Here is a 20,877-nt window from a genome sequence, read left to right as displayed (position 1 = left end):
CCATATGGTACCTGTTGTTGGTAGCACTTAGGCTAAGGGCGGCGATTGCAACTGAGTCAGCCAACAAGTAGGCTGTTCAAAGGATGATGAATACAGGTATATATTCCGAAAAATTGAAAAATCCTAGGTCTCAAATCACCTAATTTTGAAAATGGGTAAATGATATTGAAATCAGGCTAATCAGAATTTTTTTTAGGGGAAAAATTTTCATTTTGAGGTTCATCATTTACATTAAATTTGTGAGGGAACTTGTAAAATCTTATTTCTCAGTCTCTTAATTTTGGAAGGAAAATCTTGTGATATTGAAATTAGGTCAATCGGAGTTCCACGAAAAGATTTCGTTCCAAGTGCCATAGTTGGCCAAAAAAATTTTAATTATTAGCGGAATATAGAAAACCAATAAAACACATTAATTATTGGGAAACCATAACCTTATCCCAACTTCTTGCTGTTGTTGTTGTATATAGTATATCATACATAGGGAAAACAATAACACAGTGTTTCTATAGCACCAAACTTCCACTGATTGTCTCAATAGGTAATGGTTTTATTTTACTGCCATAATGTAAGCTAACTTTACTTATTTATTGTTATTTATAGGTAACGGTTTAAGCTTGCTTTTTTAGTGATGCGTTTTCTTACGGGGATAATTTTTTCTCATATTTTCTGTATAGTTCTTTTTCGTTTCCTTTCTTTCCATTTAATACAAATGACCATTTAACGGGAAAAAAAAGGGTACTTATTTATATAGAATTGGTTATAACAAACCGTTGCGAAATATGTTTGCATCGTCTGTATAGCGATGGTAAAGGTGAAAGATAACTTTGTCCGACATAAAATTAGTCAATATATGGAGAAAAGAAGGCCACCCGCTTATGTGTGTCTATGCCTAGACATAGCTGGCGTGTTTCTATATTGTTGATGTGAAACTTAACAAATGAATCTTCAATCTTCAATTAAAATGCAGAAGCAATTGCACAATTGAAAGGGTAGAGACTCGAAAAGATGATATTAAAACTAAAATTCAAAGAAACACTTGAATGTATACACAATACAAACACACAAACTTACTGATGATGAGATGAGAATGGAGAAGCACATATACTGACAACAACGGCAACAACAAACTACTATTAGGGAAGACAAACAAAAACAGAGAACCAAGGGAAAGGGTCCAGACACTGTCCTAACAAAATAGAATCCCTAATCTCTCACTCATCATCATTTCAGCATTTTGAACATGTAGCTTAATTTTCACTTTAGAGGATTGAAACCAACAGGTTATGAGAAGCTTTCTCAAAATCTCGAACCCTTAGAGCATTTCGAAAGTACAAATCAGGATATGCATCATCAGGATCCATTTCCTTACAGGTAGTTATAGTTATCCTTTCCAGGACTTGAGCTTCTTTTAGTAGATACCGCAGTAGTTCTTCTTCAGATTTCATCCCTTGATAGAGATCTACCTCTATCACCTTTAAATTTTCTCTCAAGCATTGAAAACCCACTTCACGTTCTCTACAAAATGCTTTAAAATCAAACTCAACAGAAGGGTCACCATCATCCTGAAACACAGATATTGTGGTAAATTTTCAAACAATGTGGAAATGGCCTCAAAATGAAATTACTTTAATTTATTGATCTTTGATCTTTTCTTAAGGTACTCACTCTGAATTTCACATGTCCCATTTTAATTGTTAGAGTGTTTAACTTGGGGCAATACATGAGCAATGCCAAGATCCCAGGTAATTCTCTTTCTTGCAATCCAACCTTCATGATCAAATGCCTAGCTTCAAGGGGTACAGGAGGTGGAATAAAATCCAGTAACCTATTGTGAAGAACCTTTTGAACATAAAAGGAGTGAGATACAAGAATTAACTAGCACAAACAACCAATGCATAGCAACCTTAATTTACATCTCCATTAGAATTTTAGATCTTACAAAATCTTCAATTTTTTTTTTTTTTATTTTAAGGCAAGCTTCATATTTGGATGCTTTCAAAGGGTAAAAAGAAAATATTCTGTAAATTAAAACAGAGATAATCTAATTATTAAAAGGAAACAAGAAATATGTGAAGGGCATGGCCAAACCCACAACATAGACCACTGAAGAAGCTTACAAATAAAACAAGAGCAACCATTCAACAAACCACAAATCAAAATTATAGATAAACCAATTTCAGAAAGAGTTTAAGTTCCATTCTGCCTCAGACACTATCACCACCTATGCTGGCCTATCTTCTCCTATCTTGTAAGAGTCCCATTGGTTACTAATCTCTACTTCCTATAAGGACTCCTAGCTCACTAGAGTTCCATATGATAACAAACCCTATCATCTCGTAGAGTTTGTATTCTAAAGTAGCTCCTCCTATTAGATCTCCTTATCAGATAAAGTTTCCAATTAATCATGTGGATTCCTATCTAGGCTCTCCATATATAGACCACTAGGTTGTAATCATCTAAAGTCAACTAATACAATGTAGTACCATTACTTAACAACAAAAAAATAAAAATAAAAATAATGCCCTCCTCAATAGAAGGTGGTTTAGGAAGTATACCTGAGGCACATAAGAGCAGACAATTAAGCACTTTGCAAGATGAAGATGCCAAAGAATGATACAAAGGAGGTATCGAAACTCATCCGTGCGTACATATGCATACCCAAAATCAATATCAGCCTCCTCAATGCTTGTCAAGTGTTGTAGTAGTAAGCTTTGGATTGAACCAGAATACTTGAAAAATCTAAGACTTGGTGTGGAGATTTTGATCGTGCTTCGAAGGGGAGAACAATGACATATACACAATTTTCTCAGCTTCATAGCTGTTCTTTCCTCCAAGTTCATTTCATTGAGACCAACACACCTCTTGAGACTCAAGCTTTCAAGTGATGGACAATTTGGAAGCATATTCACAAAAAATGTTTCCTTTAGTCTGATGCACTCAAGTGAGAGGTTCTTCAATGAGCTAAAGTTTTTTATCATTGAATCATTGAGATTGCAAGCAGCTAAGATCAATGACTGGAGTGTTCCATGTTCATACAAACAAGAGGGTAGATCGAACAAAGTTGCATGATAAGGTGGAAACCTTCCTTCCCATCCAAACCAATAGAAGCTGAGATCTAGTTCCTCAACATTCCTATTTACAACTACCCTAATCCACTGTTCAATGTCTGTATGAAACTCATTAGGGCAAGAGAACGATAATCGGAACCTATCTACCTTGGGTTCTTGGTACTGCATCATCCATTTTCCAACGTAGTTGATGAAAGCCCTCTTCTGACTCTCTCTTCCACCACCATGAAGCATATGTGGCCTCCTGAAGAAGCTCTCAATGAACTCGATATTTGTAGTGGCGTGCCATATGTATCTCCATCTCTTGGAGAGTATGGATGTCTTGGCTGCATCCTTGAATGGAAGATATGACACTATGAGGAATAGAATGGTTTCGGGAAGTAAATCAAATAGATCCAATTTTCTGGACATGGCTATGATCGAGGAGAGGAAAAATGAGGATGACAAGGGAATTGTTGATGGAACTTACAAGGAGTTGCAGGTGGGTTTAACCATCTAAAAGAAAGGTTTTTGGACATGTAAAGATGGATACACACATAGGAAAATTGAGGACGATAAGGGAAATTTTGTTGATGGAATACGAGGAATTGCAGGTGGGTTGAAGCATCTAAGAGAAAGATTTTTGGACATGTAAAGATGGTTACATACATATATAGGAAAAATGAGGATGACAAGGGAAATTTTGATGGAACTTACAAGTAGTTGCAGGTGGGTTTGAGCATCTAAGAGAATGGTTTTTGGACATGCAAGAATGGGTGAACAGAGCAGGTTCATGTACGAGAATGTTCTTGGACGTTCTTGGTCCGTGGATTTAAAATCTATTAAATGAAGAGAAAAAAATTGATTCTAAATCCACGGACCAAGACCAAGGTCATTCTCATATATTCTCATATGTGAACCTGATCCACTCTCTAAGAATGGATACATATATGTCCAATTATTCCCTTTTATATAGGGCAACTACTGGGTATGTGCTTGTACTTAGCTGTTACACATTTCTATTGTGTCTATGTATTTATCTCAGTAACGGAAACTCTGTACCTTATTAAATGGGTACTTCCTATCTTTTACTAGATTTCCATGAGGTTTATCCTCTATAATGTTTTCTGTTGTCTGAAATATTGACAGATGTGTAACCAATTAGGAAAATAAATAAATGCTTTCAGACTACAGAAACCGTGTTGTGCTTATCTGAAAATAGAAAAAAGAGCAAAAACACAAGGGCTACATTGTATCTTTGTTTTTGAGATAACGATTAGCTGAGTGGGTTTATGATCATATCCTTAGATTAAGTAAAATGACCTTAGATTTTCATGACTTCAGTTATGTATCTAAACATCTAAGATGATTATGGCCTCAATAATATCGGATTAAAAAAAATAAGCACCACTTAGAGATCTCATGAAGTTCATGATCGACAAATCAATGCCGCAAAGAAAATCCCAATGCCAATAACTCCAAGTCACTAATAAAAGATAGATGGTGTCATCAAACTTCAATGATTATATTAGAAACATTAATCATAAATGAATTTATTATGTTTCATGTACTTCAATTTTATACAAGTGTACTTCCAATATTCGTTCGCCATAGAGTAGTTAATATTCGTTACGTAGAAGCTAGATGTATGTGTATATCCATGGACAATTACCTAGAGCAATTGGTAATGAGTGCTGCGGAAAAACCTATCCTACTAGTACGTCTTGGGTTTCAGCCTCGTGGTCCTCACTTTTCTTCCCCCTATACTCCCATAGAATAGGATAGATAAAAAAGAGCTATATTTCATTTCCAATTTTATTTTTTATATGTCAGCTTTTTCTCAACTTTAAAATCCCTTAAAATTTTCATATATTTTTGTGCAGTATTTAACACATAAAGCTATATTTATTGCAATTTGTGCAAGTTTTCATACAAAATGTATTATTTTATTTTATTTTTCCTTTTGATTCTCTCCACCATACTATTATGTCCATCGGTATTATTGGGGTGTCAAAAAAGCCCCCAGCTCAAACACAACTTGGATTGAGATTTCAGCCCGTAGGGTGGGCTGGGGTTGAGAATTTCATGTCCAAGGCCGGACTAGGCTGGGCTAGGCGTAGGTTAAAGTCTCAACCCAACCAAACCCAACCCTACATAATAAGTATATCATAATATAAGTATCTTATTAGTTATAAATGTGTACTTGAGTGAGTTACAAAATAAGGTTTGCGAAAAGTCTTTCGTTTTCCACAATCTACATATAATTATATAAATTTATTATAATTAAATATGGATAGTTGTTATAAGTTGTATATATGTCACTTCTATCACTTTTTAATCTTCCACTACCTGATGACAGCTAATATGAACACCTCTATACTCCATCTATCTCATCACAATTCATTGTTTAGTTTTCTTTCTCATCCTTTCTTAACAAAGAAGAAAAACCGAACCTGACCTACAGATAGGAAAACGAAAACCTTGGTCTTTGCCCTTTGCAATGCATCAAGATACAGCAACCAAGTAACTAACAATACTGGAACGGGCTAGGTTGGGCTAAGCCCAGCCCAACCAAGGTCTATTAGGGCTAGGTTGGGCCTAAGTTGCGTTGAAAGACCTTAGGAACCCTAGCTCAACCCGGCCCATTTATACCCCTAAGTATTATAATATTATTACTTCTACTAATAAATGTTCTTCACTAGATTTCTACGATTCCCTTCAAAAATTTCTTATGGGCCAATGATGACCCTCGAAACAAAATATTTTCCTGTGGAACTCCAATTAACATAATTGCAATGTCATCAGATATTTGGATCCCCCTTTCAAAATTAGGTAGTTCTTAGAATTTTTAAATTTCCAGGTTCCGGTCACATACTCTTATCGCCCAATTAAGGCCCTAGAAACATAATTTTTTTTCCATGGGACTCCGATTGATCTGATTTCAATGTTATGGGCTCCCCCTTTCAGAATTAGGTGGTTGATATCTACAATTTTTTTCAATTTTAGGTTCCATAACAAAAATTCTTTTGTCCAATGATGACTTTTGAAATGGAATCTTTCCCTAGAACTCTGATTGATCTGATTTTTATACAATTGCCAATATTTGAAACAAACAAAACATTCGTATAGCTATAAATCTCGTGAAGTGTTTGAATGACAACGCTATTGATGTCAAATTGAAGTTGCAACATGACATCAACTGCCCATGGTATAGGCAGTTTATTTTTATCAATGATGGTTATTATTGGTATTTGAATTGACTACTTAAAGTCAGCTAAACAAATTTTTGACTCAAAATTAGGTTAAAAACGTAAATTAACCCAATTAAATTCCCACCCCTGTTGAATTGTTTGTATTATCTAGGGGTGAAACAAGGCCAGGTTGGGCCGGGTTTCTTAAAACCCCAACCTGACCCTAAGTCCCCAAAACTCAACCCAGGCCCAACCCAACCCTATCAGGTTCACACTCAAGCCCAACCCTACAGGGCTCAAGGTTGGGCCGGGTTGGACCTAGCTGGTGCTGTATTTTTTTTTTTTTTTCTGTTATTTTCTTTCCTACAAAGCGTCACAAATGTTGAGCCTATACTTACCAAAGGGGGGGAGGGGGGGTTGGGGGAGATGTTAAGACTAGGCCAGCATTTTTCCACCCCTAATCCATAAATTTGCAGTAAGTAAGATTTTCAATTTGGTTATAAGATAGATCTTTTAATCGCCTGTTATTGTTGTATCTAAAGTTCATATCAATACATGACTGTAGACACAAAGGCAACCTACGTAAGGAAAAAGGGGAGAAATAATTTTACCATTTGGTCATCTTAGCTCAATAGGTAAGAGTATGTGGCTTGTGTAACAATAATGTGGTTGAAATCATACAGATAGCTTGTGTAATGTTTGTGTAACACATGATGTGGGCCTAGGGGAAGAGAATACTATTATTAAACAAAACAATAGATCAAGGTTAAAATCGGCTAGGTTGGGCCAGGCCGGGCTGGAGTTAGGTCTCAACTCAGGCCAGCCCAATCTTAGTCAGTGTCAGGTTGGGCTGGGCTAGGTCGAGTTAACCCTCATAACTGGGTTAGACAGGATTTAGGCTCAGGGCAATTTTGATCCATCAGGACCAAATTACACCGCTAGTATCATCCATTGAGAAAATCAGAAAGGCCAACAACGCATAGAACTCCTAAGAAATGCATGCAATCGTAGCCAAGAAAACTTTGTACGACTGCCGGTTTGGTCGAGAACCCCCAAGGGTTGGTAGCCATGATCTGGAGAACTCCCGAGCATTACAATTCCCTTTTTATTTGATTTAATGATTCAACACATTGACATGTGAGAGACATGCCTTTGAAAATGTCACTTTTTAGCACTCATGAGAAAAATCACCAATATGTCCATCAACAAATTTCATTTGGTCACCAGTGATAGAAAATAAATACGGAACGATTCATGAAGATCGATAAGCATGCACAACAAACACTACAAAATACACTTTTTAGACATACCTGAATCCATGGTTGAAGAATAAGAACACCTCAATGTCTTCTTGTATGCTCCTCGTACAACACGATCAATGTTGGTCTGGTCTACCCTCTTTCCCTTTTGCTTTTTTGGTTGTTAGACTCACTTAATGGGTCAGTGATAACTATATATAGGGGTGAGGGTAGGGACCAACCCTGCAATAAAATTAGGGTTTCTTCCCCATTAAGGAAACAATATCTTAGGTTCACACATAGTAATAAATATTTCACACCATTAAGGTGTGCTAATAGAATCCAATATCTCCATAGAGATCACTTACCAATAATATTGGATTCTTTCTGCTTACTCCATCTTTAGTCAACACCACTAAATCGGTTTTGGAAACAAATTTTTGACTATGCTAGCCCACCTAATAGGAAATCTTACAAACAGCACGTGATTGCATTCGGGTAAAAAAAAAATGAAAAATAAAAGAGATATCCATCCTTACAAGGCCAAAAACCTCTCTTAGATGCTTAAATACCTACCTGCAACTCTTCTCCACGTATTCTTCTAAGGTGCCAAAACAAAGACAGCTAGAACCCATAATAAATATTTCACTACGCTTAAAAAGGTACAAATTGTTCATTATAGAGATAAATACACAAATAAAAAGCAATTGAGTAGCAGCTAACTGCAAGCACTATTTTCCCGTTTGCCCTATGAGAAAGGAAGAATTGGACATGTATCTATTTTTATTTGTCCAAAAACCTTTCTCATAGATGCTTAAATGCCCACCTACAACTCCTTGTGTGCATATCCTTTAAAGACGATAAGCCAAAGATAGCAAGAACCCATGATAAGTCTTACAGTTAATGATAAGGATTTCACCACACTTGAAAAGGCATAAATTTTTCATCACTAAGATAAATGCATAAGAAGAATAAGAAATGTGTAACAGCTAAGTGCATTCACCTTTTCAGAAAAATGTACAAGGAAAACCCCTATTTAGTACTTATTTTCTCATTGGCCCTTTTTATTCCGTTACTGAGATTAATATACAAGACCAATAAGAAATGTGTAACAGCTAAGTGCATGCACCTTTCCAGAAAGATGTATTGTCGGAAAAAAACCTAATTAGTAGGTAATTGACTGTTGTCCTTTTTTCTTTCGTTACTGAAATAAATATACAAGATAAATAAGAAATTTGTAACAACTAAGTGCATACACATTTCCAAAAAGATGTCTACGGACAAACCCTAATTAATATTTTCCCGTTGGCCTTTTTTCTTTCATTACTGAGATAAATACAAAAAAAAAAAACAGAAACAAAATTAGTAAGTATTTGCCCGTTAGCCCTTTATCTTCCGTTACTGAGATAAATACACAAAACAAATATGAAATTTATAATAGCTAAGTGCATACACCTTTCCAAAATGATGTCTATGGACAAACCCTAATTAACATGTGCCCATTGGCCCTTTTTCTTCCGTTATTGAGATAAATACACAAAACGAATAAAAAAATCTATAGCAACAAAGTGCATGCAACTTTCCAGAAAGATGTGTTGTGGAAAATCCTAATTAGCACATATTCGCCCGTTGGCCCTTTTTCTTATGTTACTAAGATAAATACATAAAACGAATAAGAAATGTGTAACAGCTAAGTGCATGCACTTTTTTAGAAAGAGGTATTGTGGGAAAAAAAACATAATTGGTAAGTATTTGCCCGTTGGCCTTTTTTCTTCTGTTACCGAGATAAATACATGAGACGAATAAGAAATGTGTAACAACTAAGTGCATGCACCTTTCCAGAAAGATGTACGGTGGAAAACCCCTAATTAGAATTTGCATGTTGATCTGTTTTCCTCCATTGCTGAGATAAAAACAAACCTAATTAGAAGTATTTTCCCGTTGGCCTTTTACATTCCGTTACCAAGATAAATACATGAGACGAATAAGAAATGTGTAACAGCTAAGTGCATGCACCTTTCCATAAAGATGTATGGTGGAAAACCTTAATTAGTATTTTCCCGTTGGCCCTGTGAAAAAGGAATAATTGGACAGTTGTATCCATCCTTACATGCCCAAAAACCTTAGATGTTTAAATACCCACTTGCAACTCCTTGTAAGTTCCATCAACAATTCCTTTGTCATTCTCATCTTTCCTCTCCTCCACTCTCCTCTACTTTAAGTAGTCCTCTACCTGCAAATCTTTTCATAGTCTTGGGTCCATCATAGCTATGCCTAGGAATGTGTTTATGTTTGATTTTCTTTCAGACTGCTTTCTAGTCCTTGACATTTCATTTCTGCCCTTCAAAGATGCAGCTAGGATATGCATACTCTCTAGGAGTTGAAGATATATATATATATATATATATGGCACTCCACCGCAAATATAGAATTCAAGAGAGCTCCTTCATGAGGCATCATGTGCTTCAAGGTGATGGAATGGAGAGTCAGAAGCTTGAAGCACATGATGCCTTTTGAAGGCTGGCTCTCATTGAATTCAATGTTTTTAGTGGCATGCCATGTACATCTCCATCTCTTGGAGAGTATGGATGTCTTGGTTGCATCCTTGAATGGAAGAAATGAGACTATAAGGACTAGAATGGAGGTCTGAAAGAAAATCAAATAGATTCAGTTTTCCAGGCATGGCTATGATGGACCCAAAGACAATAAAAATATTTGGAGGGAGAGGACTTGCTTGAGGAGAGGAGAGGATAGGAGAGGAAAGATGAGGATTAAAAGGGAATTTTAATTAGAATATAAATTATAGTTCGGAACAAAAAGATTCCACACACCTCATGGCCTCCCTTCGCCTCGCCAAGATACGATCCACCTTGGCCCTGCTCAGCTCATGTGTGTGTGAAAAACTACTGAACACTTGGGAGGAGAGATACCTCTCTTCAAATAATCCTCGACAGAGGAAAGTGTTTTCCTTCTCCTTATAAATATATGAGGCAAATATATAAAATTACTGATATATTTTTAGATGCTTTTCTTCCTCTTGAATTTGCTCATCACTGACTTTTTTTTTTCTTTTTCTTTTTTCTTTTTTTTTTTTTTTTTTTTTTTTTTTTTTTTTTTGAATTTGCTCATCACTGACTTTTTTTTGGGTAAAACATTATCTCTTCCTGTTTGATGGGCCCAATCTTGGTGATTTGTGATGCAAGTTGAGACTTAATTCTCAAGATGATGGAGGCCCAAGGGTCACACCCTAGTACCCTCGGTAGATCAGCCAGACTCAAGGCTTGCAATCAGAAAGCTGGGCTTGGTCTACAACAGCAGCCGAAGCCCAATACAGCAAACCAAGCAAGCAAGCAGCCCAGCTATCATGCCACATCAGGAAGTTCTTGTTCCCTCATCTCCACGCCTCTAATGGAGTCTGACTCAACCTTTCTGGAAGTCTATCAATGAGGAATCTCATATCTTTGCTTTATGTAATAATACTTTCCATATTCTACTTTTGGAAAATCCTAATTAAAAGTTCTAATGGACAACACAGCTGGGATCTATATTTAGAAGGGAATACATGGGAAATCATCCCTGAAATTGTCCTAGCATATAGACAGCAAGGAGGACGGTTTTGGGCAGTCAGCCTTCCCTTTTTTTTTTTTTTTTCTTTTAAGAAATATTGTGTCATGGAACCCAGATTTTTTAGGGTTACCTTGACTACGATTCAGGATTCAATTTCTTTCCACCTTTCATTCTCAGCCATAGGATTAGAGTGCAAGAGCTTGAGAATTATTAATTTTTTTTTCTATTTAAATGTAACTTGGTTGGGGAATTAAATAGATGATTTTGATTAATAAATTAATTCATTCTAAGTTTTATCTGAGACCTTGAAGAGTTGCATAGTAGTCTTGAAGAACTACTATGTACCCTAACTAAAATTTCCTTCTTTTGCACATCCCAATAATGTGACCATATAATCGGATTCTTTTTCTCTTTGCCACTCTATCCTATTGAGCACCATTGGCCAATGGCCAGCTTATAGGGCGTTGGTAGGGCCAAGGGTCATCTAATCGGACAAAAACTCACCCACCCAACCCTGAATATGATTGGGTTCAATCCTATGACCTTCTCCCCTAGGCGTCGGCTCTTCAAGCCGAACCTGCCACCACTAGGCTAAGCTATTGTTCATCCAATGATTGGACTCTGGGTTCATCATTAACTCCTTAAATCCTGTTCATGATCAGAAATACCCCTTCGAGGTTCAATAAGAAGATTTAAATGTTTATGGTGAGGGTGTTCTTCCTTCACCGACGATGAATGAAAACTTGGTTCTTTTATGTCAATTTTAAGCTAAATTCTACATGAAAAATATCTAGTTATGCACCTAGGCTGATCAAAAGCTTCATAAAATGCACTTGAAAGGAAAAGAGAAGAGAAATGGAAATTATAAAAGGAAAAAAAAAGGATATTACTAAGAATAATCCATTAAGGTGTTGGATGAATGAACATGATAGAAAGGAATTCCACATTTTCTTTCTAATGCCATAATTAACAAAGCTTTTGTTTTTTTTTTTTTTTTTTCATTCCTTTCAAGAAGATATAAAAAGAACATAGGAACAAGAAGAAGATATAAAAAGAACATAGACTTAGGGTGTTATTATCATGTGGATTGAGATCCTATACATCTTCCAAAAACAGCAGAAAAACCACCCCACCTTCTTGTTCTTGGTTGAGATTTGGTTTTATGGGTGAGTACTCCAGAGATTGGTTTTGACTGTATCTTGTTTTTCTCAGGAGATTGCTCTCCATGTACTTGATGTCTTCCCTTGTCAATGGTCACCGTCGGCCCACCACCATTCCCCGCGTCATGGATGCGAAGCCGTTCATCCCATATCTGACCGGAGGAACCTTGCCTCCGGAATGAAACCGATGATCTCTGTAATGTGTTCATCATCCAAGTTGATCTTTTTCTTCTTGCTTTGATTTTGATTTTGTTTGTAGGAAGGCTTTTTCCACCAACAAACATAACTAGAAATCCGGTATGTAATGCCTAAAAATAGAGAGATTTTTTCTTCCACTTCCAAGGACTTCTCTCACGCCCTCTCACTTTGACCAAGTGGGCCTTGCACTAACATTCTCTCTCCTCTATTAGCATATCGCCTTCTTTTCTAAACGTCCTGAAATATTATTCTGGTGTAGTGTGGAAGATTCCCCCCACACAAGCAGCGTGGAAATCGTTGTTTATTAAAATCAAAATATTTAAAGGTTCAAAGTAATTTGGAGAAACAGTCTTTCGATTAAGCAAAGGTTAGGCTGTATACATTATAGCCCTGCCCATAAATTATGAATGGGAGCTCTGGCATTGGTTAGACCCTTTTTAAAATAATATGAGATAAAAAAAAAAAAAAGACACAATATATAATTGCAGTGTTGGACCCATCTCTCTACAGGGGACAAAAGTTATAAAATAAAATTTTTTGGAATCTAAATGATAGAAGAACATCAACCTCACACTCAAGCTCTGCCTAATTGCAAGTAAAGGAAAAGGGAAGGGAGGAGAGAGATAAACCCAATGTATGTTAGTATACACTATGCTCCCGAACATAATTTTTATTTTTTTTTTTTGGGTATAACTTGAACAGAAAACTCAATCCATAAGTGAAAACTGTGGGTTAGCTGTTCACTGTTCACAATCAATGGTTGTGTTTCATACTAGTGGACAAGTTGGTTCGGTATTGATATTCGATATGATATTGATAAGATTTTGACTCAATATACTGTGTATATACCCAATATTGATAACATTACAGGATCCTTATACTGATACCCTACAGAATCAATTTGATTCGATATTTATACACTATTGTCATGCGGGCTGGCATTCCCCCCTGCATTCTGGGCCAAGAACACATTCTGGAGTGAAATAAGTTATTGCTTTAAATCCTATACATATCAATCAATGGTTCCAAACTGGATAAGGAGTGTCGTCAAACCAGATTAAAGCAAACTGGCCACCTTTTCCATTTTCCTGGTTACATCCAGTTTGTTAGTGAAAAATGGAAATTAAATTAGAGAGATACCCAAAAAAGAGCTGCCCTTTCCCATAAAATGTCCATTCTAGCTTCAAAAAGTATCATTTAAAAACTATCATTTAAAGACACTAGGTTGAACCGAATCGCAAAAATGGCCGGACCAAACCAAACTCTTTAGCAGTTTGGCTTCAGTTTGTGTTTTATTAACTCTCAGCTTGGTTAAAATCAGTTGTACCGATAAGATCAACTGAACACTACCATTTGTACTGAATCCGGAATATTGATTTATAAGAGAAAAAAAAAAAATTTTGGAAGACCCCAATAAAATTAGATATTTTTCATTTATGAAAAATTGAGACCAGATAGCTATCTGCTTTGGTTTAGAATTTGGATTTTATAGACTGAACAATTATCTGTCCAGTTATGGTCTGACCCGATATATGCTACACTTGTGAAAAACGGACCGAAATCAGACCAAACCAACCATACCTCATTTGGAGTCTTTGATTATACTGTTTCATTGACAAGATATTTATAGTGATATATTTTCTCCTCATTACTTTGATATATGTTCTTATCTTATTACCAATCATTATCCATCCCAAGTTGTGGCAAAAAGTAAACAACTACTCTCCAACAGAAGTGGTCCATGTTAAGTCAACTTGAGGTGAAAAGAAATTTAACAATAGCAAAGTTAAGGGTAACAAAGTCCTTAATCTGAGAACTAAAGGATTTGATTAAAACTTAAAGTGGGAATATTCCATTATCCTACATGAGCATGTCATCAACTTATAATTGAGATGTCCATGTAGGTTCTGATGAATCTGGTAATCGTCTCTCTGCTTCTTGAGGTAGTCTAGTTGAGTCTTATTAGCTGCTTGTGGTGTTTATTTTTCCAAGTTCAACTGGTCATCCAACCAGGGGAAAGGGAAAAGAAAAACATCTTCTGTGGAGAAATGCAGGTATATCTGGAAGTAGTTTGCATAACCCTTTTGTCTCTTGAATTCACCTGATTCTGCATTGAGTCATGGCATTCTGAGTTGCAAAGCAAGAGTTCTGTGTTTGGTTGGTGCTCATTTGAGGGATTGCAAGCAGCCCTACCTTGGCGTGGAGATGAGTGCTGCAAAATAGATACTTCTGCTGGTGCAGAACTGAATAGGTTCATCTACAATCATTGGAGAAACATAGGGGAGGTTAAAAGTTTCTTATTTGTTCTCTTTCCTCATCTTTTGTTTGAAGCAAAATTATCCAGGAAATCACCAGCAACCATTTTAATTGTTCTAGTATATTTCGATATACTTAATTGTTTAACTTCAGGTGTTTGGATTTGGTTGATGCAAGGAAACTTTAGAAGCCATTTAAGATGGTAGCTCAAAAGTTACCCAAAACGGCTCTCATCCTTAATTTTCAGCTTTCAGGCTTTCAAAGACAAATAGTTAATTTGCTTATGTGATTAGTGTTCCTGGGAAAACTGCATTAATACAAGAAATCAACTATAGATTGCTCACACCTCATAGACTAATAATTTCATGATGTTGCAACCTCATAATAAGAGCTACCCAAATCAACTCTCATGTATTATATTAGAGTAGCCATATAGCTGTCTGCTGGTTTTTTTTTTGCAATAACAGTCTTCAATAATTTACAAATCATTTTCATTTACTTTGGTTTTCATTAACCAGCTCATGACTCATTGTTTCCATCTGGTTTCAGAAATTTATATATAGCTGCTGCTGCTTCTTTTTTTCATTTTTTCCTCGCAATAACTGTCTTCAACAATTTACAAATAATTTCTCATTTACCTTTAGTTTTCATTAACCATCTCATGACTCATTGTTTCTATCTGGTTTCAGGTATTTATATTTTGGACTTCCCCATGATGGTAGCCAGAGTATGGGAGACACCAAGAATGTATCTTGCTGATTCTTGCTTATCTTGAGATAGTTAAGGTGAATTTACAGAAAATAAATATGAAACGAATCTGTTGCAATTATTCTTGAGAAACATGCAAGGGTCTCACAAGTAGCCATCAAAAACTAACCAAAAATTTTTAGTACATGAATTACTGAAGAAGTTTCACCACTATTCTCACAAGATACTGCAGACCTTCAAAATGTTGAGACAGCCTCAGAATCATATAGATTGAGACCGATCCTTTGATTGAATTTCTTTTTTTATTGAAATACAGAACCAATAAATGTCCTAGACTGCTTGTCTTTATATTGATGCACACTGAAATAATAAAATCACAGAGGAGCTTTGTACTATCATTCCCACGAAAGAATACATGCAACTATCTGATCTTGTAACTTCAGAACTCCAGTAAGGTTTCATGGCTGGAGGAAGCAGGGTTGGTGTGTTTCAGAGGTAGTTGCTCCCTAATACATCCGAGCTTCTAATACATTCTAGCATCTATAACACCACCTCTGATTTCCACATGAAATCTATTAGTAGCTATTTCGGTTTTATAAAGACATTTTTCTCTTTCTTTTTTTTTATTGTGCTCTTTAATTGGCTCACATTTAGATGTTTCTAGCTTAGTTTCATCCCACCTTTCATCTCAAGGCTTCTTGGAGTTGTTTGAGAACTGCTTCTTTAGCTTGTAATCAACTAAAACTTACAGATGAGACAGAGACCCACTAATAATTTTACTAAGGAGTAAGGTTATTCCAGACTTTCACTTACTCAGCTCCACTCACACTGTCTTCAACTAACAATTACTTCTACTCAAAGGAAGAATTGGATCCTTTAAAATTTCTTTGTGATGCTTTCATATATGTTCCTTTACCTATAAACAACCACATTTACTCCTAATTCTGGTTGAAATATGCAGATAAATATGTAATTTATGAACTTTATGTAATACAACAACTGCTCCAAAATTGATAATCCATAGCAAGATCACTGTATGGAAGGCCAGATTAGTTCTAATGGCACATGTATTGTACCATTGACTAATCATCTGACCCTCCACAATGATATATAATTCATGACACCAGGCATGTCCTGAAAGGTCTAATAAAGCCTTAAAAAAAAAATGAAACTTTCCATGCTTCAGAAGTGTATGATACCTGATATCAGAAGTTCTCTACAGTAATGATTTTCATTTCCAACTTGGTAACACCAATCGCCAAGTAGTGGACCTTTTTTTTTTGTTTTCCCCTCTTTGGTTGGACATGGAGAACTATGATCTTTTTATCAATTCACCAGGTCAATTAGTAATTTTCTTGCAAATTAAGTTAGCGATCAACGAGATTGAAATGAGTGATTTGGCGGTGAAAGCCTTTTGTCTTCTTCATGTATTGCGGTATATTGAATGTTAACCTCTATTATAAAGTAATTGATATGACTTCTCTTTCTTTAGTTTTCTTCTTATTTCTGAGTAAAGACAGTAAAATTGCAAGGAGATGTGTGGATGATAGAAGAATAAAAGTTGTGAAAGGATCAGAGTTCTTTGGTGTCATTATGTGGGAGACAGCATCTGTTCTCATTAGAGGAAAATCATGAATAAGGATAATGTTTCAAAACTCAACATTGCTCAGAAAAAATCTCTTACATAGACTTTGTCAAAGAAATGGATAAAACAGATTCAGAGATCCCATTATCTCTCTGTCTCTTCCTCTAAAAACAAAAAACATTAGAAGATGGAATACTTTTTCCTCTTCAAGAATGCTAGAAGAGAAAAATTAAAAAATCAGAACAAAAATGAAGATGGATTGATGGGTTCCATTGTGTGTACCCTCAAGCCCTCTTTTTCCTAGCCGTTGCAGCTCTTGTGGCATTAGTTGAAGTTGGTGTCCTGCTCCTGCCCCCGCTTGGCACCAGCCCACGCAGAACCGCAAGAACAGCAAAGCCCAAGAACGGAGAATACATCATGAGAAGCTTATCCGATGCCTTGCGCGAACCAATCATTTCCCCTAAAATCGCAACCTGAGAATGCCCATCACAAAAAAGAAGATTCAGAGTCTTAATGGCTACTTTTACAGAAAACATAATATAGCATTTCTCGATTAGCGATCTCCTTAAACATAGTAACATACCATAGAAGTGGAAGTGGAGACACCGTAGATCAAGCAAGTGGTTTTGAACCAGGACTTTCCAGAGATAATGGCGTATAGGTTGGCAATAGAGAGGGGCCATTGGAGGATGAGCTCAAGCCAGATGAGCCCAACAAAGAAATCAGGTTTCTCAACGAGGAGGTAATCTCCATACTCACGAGCGTACCAGGAACCGAGGTCGATGAGGAAATCTGGAAACAGGTGTGCTGGGAGACAAGTCTGGGAGTCTAGAAGCGGAACTACCACCGCTATAACCAGGAAGAAGAGGAAAAGAATCGCATCCACAAGCTTGCACAACCCCATTATTAATTCTGCGACTTCCAATCTTCTTCGTCTTCTTCTTCTTCTCAGTATTCCCTTTGAAGAATGAATCAATGAAATGGGGATCTTGGATTTGAGGCCCTTTTGAAGTTTTTGAATCCAACAGAGATTAATAGCCAAAGAAAATATTTTCCCTTTATTAAAAATGGAATTTTTTTTTAGATGCCTCACGTATGTATTACAGGTTTTGGTTGGATCTAAACAAAACTAGTCCAAGTATTGGGAAAATTACTTGATTATCCACTAATGAGTTTTCTTTTATAAAATTATCCATCAAAAGTTTCAATTAACAAAAATATTCAAAATTAAGTTTTTCTCTACAAAATTACCCACTTAAAGTTTAAGTTAACAAAAATATTCAAAATTGAATTTAGATTTACAAAACTACCCACACAAAGTTTCAATAATAAAAAAATACATGATTATATATGGAAGATGAAGACTCACTATTTTGGGTAATTTTGTAAACCCAAACCTGATTTTGAGTATTTTTATTAACTGAAACTTTGGGTGGGTAGTTTTGTAAACCCAAACCCAATTTTAAGTATTTTTGTTAATCAAAACATTTTATGGGTAATTTTATAAAGGGAAACCCAAAAGTAGATAATCATATAATTTTTCCCAAAGTATTTCTGATGGACGATCAGGATGCAATCTAAAGAGATGTGGCATGGTGGACCCGTGCAAGTCCATAGCAAGCCTGAGAAATTCCATGGCTGGTAGTGAGCTGTGAGATCTAGATCCACTTCAATTCCCTCTAGGTGCAATTAAGTGCAATTCCCTATCCCTAATAGACGGTTAAGATTAGATGAGAGAAAATTAAGGGCATCATGGGTCTGGGTCTGCAAAAACCCAACCCGATCCATCATCTCCAATTCAAAAACTCAAGTCTCACTTTTTTCGTGCACAAGTCACGACGTACGTGGATCTGCATGAACGGTGGCATGTCGACGGCCACAACCTTCACGCCGACGGTGGATAAGAACTCACCCAACTCCATCTGGGAATCACTGAAGGACTTTCTCCTAGAGCTATGGAGAGAGACCGATGACCTCCTCTTCTCTAGGTTCTATTACCTTCTCTCCCTTTCCCCTTCTCTGTTTTGCTCTGTTTCTTTTCCATGTCGACTTGCTGCCTTTGTTGCTGGTGATGGCGGCGGCGGTGGCGGTGGCGGTGGCGGTGGTTGTTCTTAAGGAGGTAACGAAGAGAAAAGGAGAAACGAAGAAGGAGATTAGGAAATCGATTGATTTCTACTCAAAATCACATACATGGTTTGACTATAATGCCTTCATAAGGATTTAATTATGCCTTCATGAGAATTTGATTCCTGTGGAACCTAGCGACTAACTGGTGGATCATGTCTAATAAATGGTATGGTGTGATCTTGTCCAGGTAGTATAGAATAAACAGAATGAAGGTAAGGGGTGGGCTAGGAATTTAAAAAACCAGAAGACAAATGGATTTATGAATAAATATTGCTCGTTTTGAAGTTCCGCAAGCGGAAGTTAATGGGCAATGGGATGATTTAAGGGTAATTCAGACTGGTTTAATAACTTAAATAGTTGCATCTGAATAGAATATTGCACACACATTGTAATCAGACGAAGAACGAATGAAATAGAAACGCAGTAACTCCCGTCTCCTTCTTCGTTTCAGGTAACCTCCTCTCCTTCAGCTGGACATAACCTCTTCTCCTTCCGTTTCCCTAATCTCCTTCTCCTTTCTCCTTCTTTGTTTCAGGATGAGAGACGATGGAGGTAGTGAGCTCTTGGGTCGGGTTTGTTTTTAGGAATGAAATGGGTTTAAAACATCCCTCAACTTTCGCCATTGGAGAAGAGCCAGATCTCCAATTCTCATATGTTGCAATTTTGTGCGATTGTTCCGTTATCTAACAGCAAGTGTCCTGCTAAAATGGACGGTCAAAATTAAGGCTATGTTTGGTAGCCAAGAGAAGAAAAGAAAAGAAAAGAAAAAAAAAATCTAGAAAAGAAAAGAAAAGAAAAAAAAAAAATCTAGAAAAGAAAAGAAAAGAGAAGAGAAGAAATGAAATGAAATGGTGAAAAAATAAAAAGATTATGCATGTTTAGTAATCAAGAGAAGAAAAGAAAAGAAAAGAAAAAAATTCAAAAAATTTTGAATTTTAGGAGAGAGATAGACACATAAGAAATTATTGTGTAATCATTATTTTTTGTTTTATTACTTTTTTATATTTTCTCTTGTTTTCTTGTGTTTGTTGTAAGAAAATTTTTGGGAAAGCATAAGAAAACTTCACAATTCCCAAGAGGAATTTTGAATTTCAAAAGGTGAATCTTCTCTTGGGTGAAGATACACCAAGTACAAAAAAAATTCTTCACCCAAAAGAAAAGTACAAAAAATTGTACTTTTTTCTTTTCTTTTCTTTTCTTCTCTTGGCTACCAAAGACAGTCTAAGTGAGTGAATTTATTATCACAAGCCAAGTAGTAGAGGTGTCAAAACCTAGCCTGAATCAATAAAATTGATTGATAAAACTTGAATCGAATCAAACTGATTCTTATTGGATTGGTTTTGGATTGATGTATGTTGGGATCGATTGAAAACCAATCCAAATCAAACCGACCAATAACCAAATCGAATGAAATCGATAAAAAATAAATGATTATGAGATTATGAATTGATGAATTGACCATCCATTTTTTACATATTAGTGAGAAAATTTTTATTGTAAAAGAAATTGTTATAAATCATTGAATATTAGATAAATTGATTTGAAAATTGTAATAATGCTTCCATTGGTTTCCTTGTTCACTATGCAAAATTAGTTGGATAGTTAAATGACTGATTGGATAATAGGATTCATTTTATTATTTCAGTATTAGTTATCTTCTTAGTAATTTATTATCCATTGGTTTCAATATTAATTATCTTTCCCTTACAATGGTAAATCAGAAATTTAAAGTTTTTTTTTTTTCATCAAATATTGTCACTATAAGTTATGAATGTAAGATTTTATTATGGTTCAAGTCCA

General features: G+C 35.9%; 2 protein-coding genes across 3 annotated transcripts; both read right to left on the bottom strand.

The window, feature by feature from the left end:
- Positions 1-997: 997 nt before the first annotated feature.
- LOC122065717 (putative F-box/LRR-repeat protein At5g54820) lies at positions 998-3,951 on the bottom strand. Of its 2 annotated transcripts, none has more exons than XM_042629544.1 (3): positions 2,556-3,951; positions 1,666-1,839; positions 998-1,562 (listed from the first exon to the last, which is right to left on the bottom strand). In XM_042629544.1, the coding sequence occupies exons 1-3, from the start codon at positions 3,477-3,479 to the stop codon at positions 1,260-1,262; spliced, it is 1,401 nt and encodes a 466-aa protein (XP_042485478.1). In that variant the 5' UTR covers positions 3,480-3,951; the 3' UTR covers positions 998-1,259. The 2 variants fall into 2 exon arrangements, with proteins under 2 accessions (XP_042485478.1, XP_042485479.1); XM_042629545.1 differs by having other exon boundaries at positions 3,216-3,951.
- Positions 3,952-17,001: 13,050 nt separating this feature from the next.
- On the bottom strand, positions 17,002-17,998 carry LOC122065719 (sigma intracellular receptor 2-like). The gene is made up of 2 exons (XM_042629547.1): positions 17,534-17,998; positions 17,002-17,423 (listed from the first exon to the last, which is right to left on the bottom strand). The coding sequence occupies exons 1-2, from the start codon at positions 17,852-17,854 to the stop codon at positions 17,235-17,237; spliced, it is 510 nt and encodes a 169-aa protein (XP_042485481.1). The 5' UTR covers positions 17,855-17,998; the 3' UTR covers positions 17,002-17,234.
- Between the last annotated feature and the right edge of the window lie 2,879 nt (positions 17,999-20,877).

The sequence above is a fragment of the Macadamia integrifolia genome, unplaced genomic scaffold, assembly GCF_013358625.1.
Source record: "Macadamia integrifolia cultivar HAES 741 unplaced genomic scaffold, SCU_Mint_v3 scaffold2105, whole genome shotgun sequence".
Classification (NCBI taxonomy): domain Eukaryota; kingdom Viridiplantae; phylum Streptophyta; class Magnoliopsida; order Proteales; family Proteaceae; genus Macadamia; species Macadamia integrifolia.
Note: the sequence above shows the minus strand (reverse complement) of the source record. Positions and strands in the feature narration are given on the sequence as shown.

Excerpts from the sequence above, each read along its gene's own strand:
- LOC122065717 (XM_042629544.1), bottom strand. The coding sequence starts at position 3,479 with ATGTCCAGAAAATTGGATCTATTTGATTTACTTCCCGAAACCATTCTA. Across the intron at positions 1,840-2,555 it reads TCTGCTCTTATGTGCCTCAG|GTTCTTCACAATAGGTTACT; the intron begins GTATACTTCCTA and ends TATGTTCAAAAG. Across the intron at positions 1,563-1,665 it reads TGGGACATGTGAAATTCAGA|GATGATGGTGACCCTTCTGT; the intron begins GTGAGTACCTTA and ends TCTGTGTTTCAG.
- LOC122065719 (XM_042629547.1), bottom strand. The coding sequence starts at position 17,854 with ATGGGGTTGTGCAAGCTTGTGGATGCGATTCTTTTCCTCTTCTTCCTG. Across the intron at positions 17,424-17,533 it reads TCTCCACTTCCACTTCTATG|GTTGCGATTTTAGGGGAAAT; the intron begins GTATGTTACTAT and ends GGGCATTCTCAG.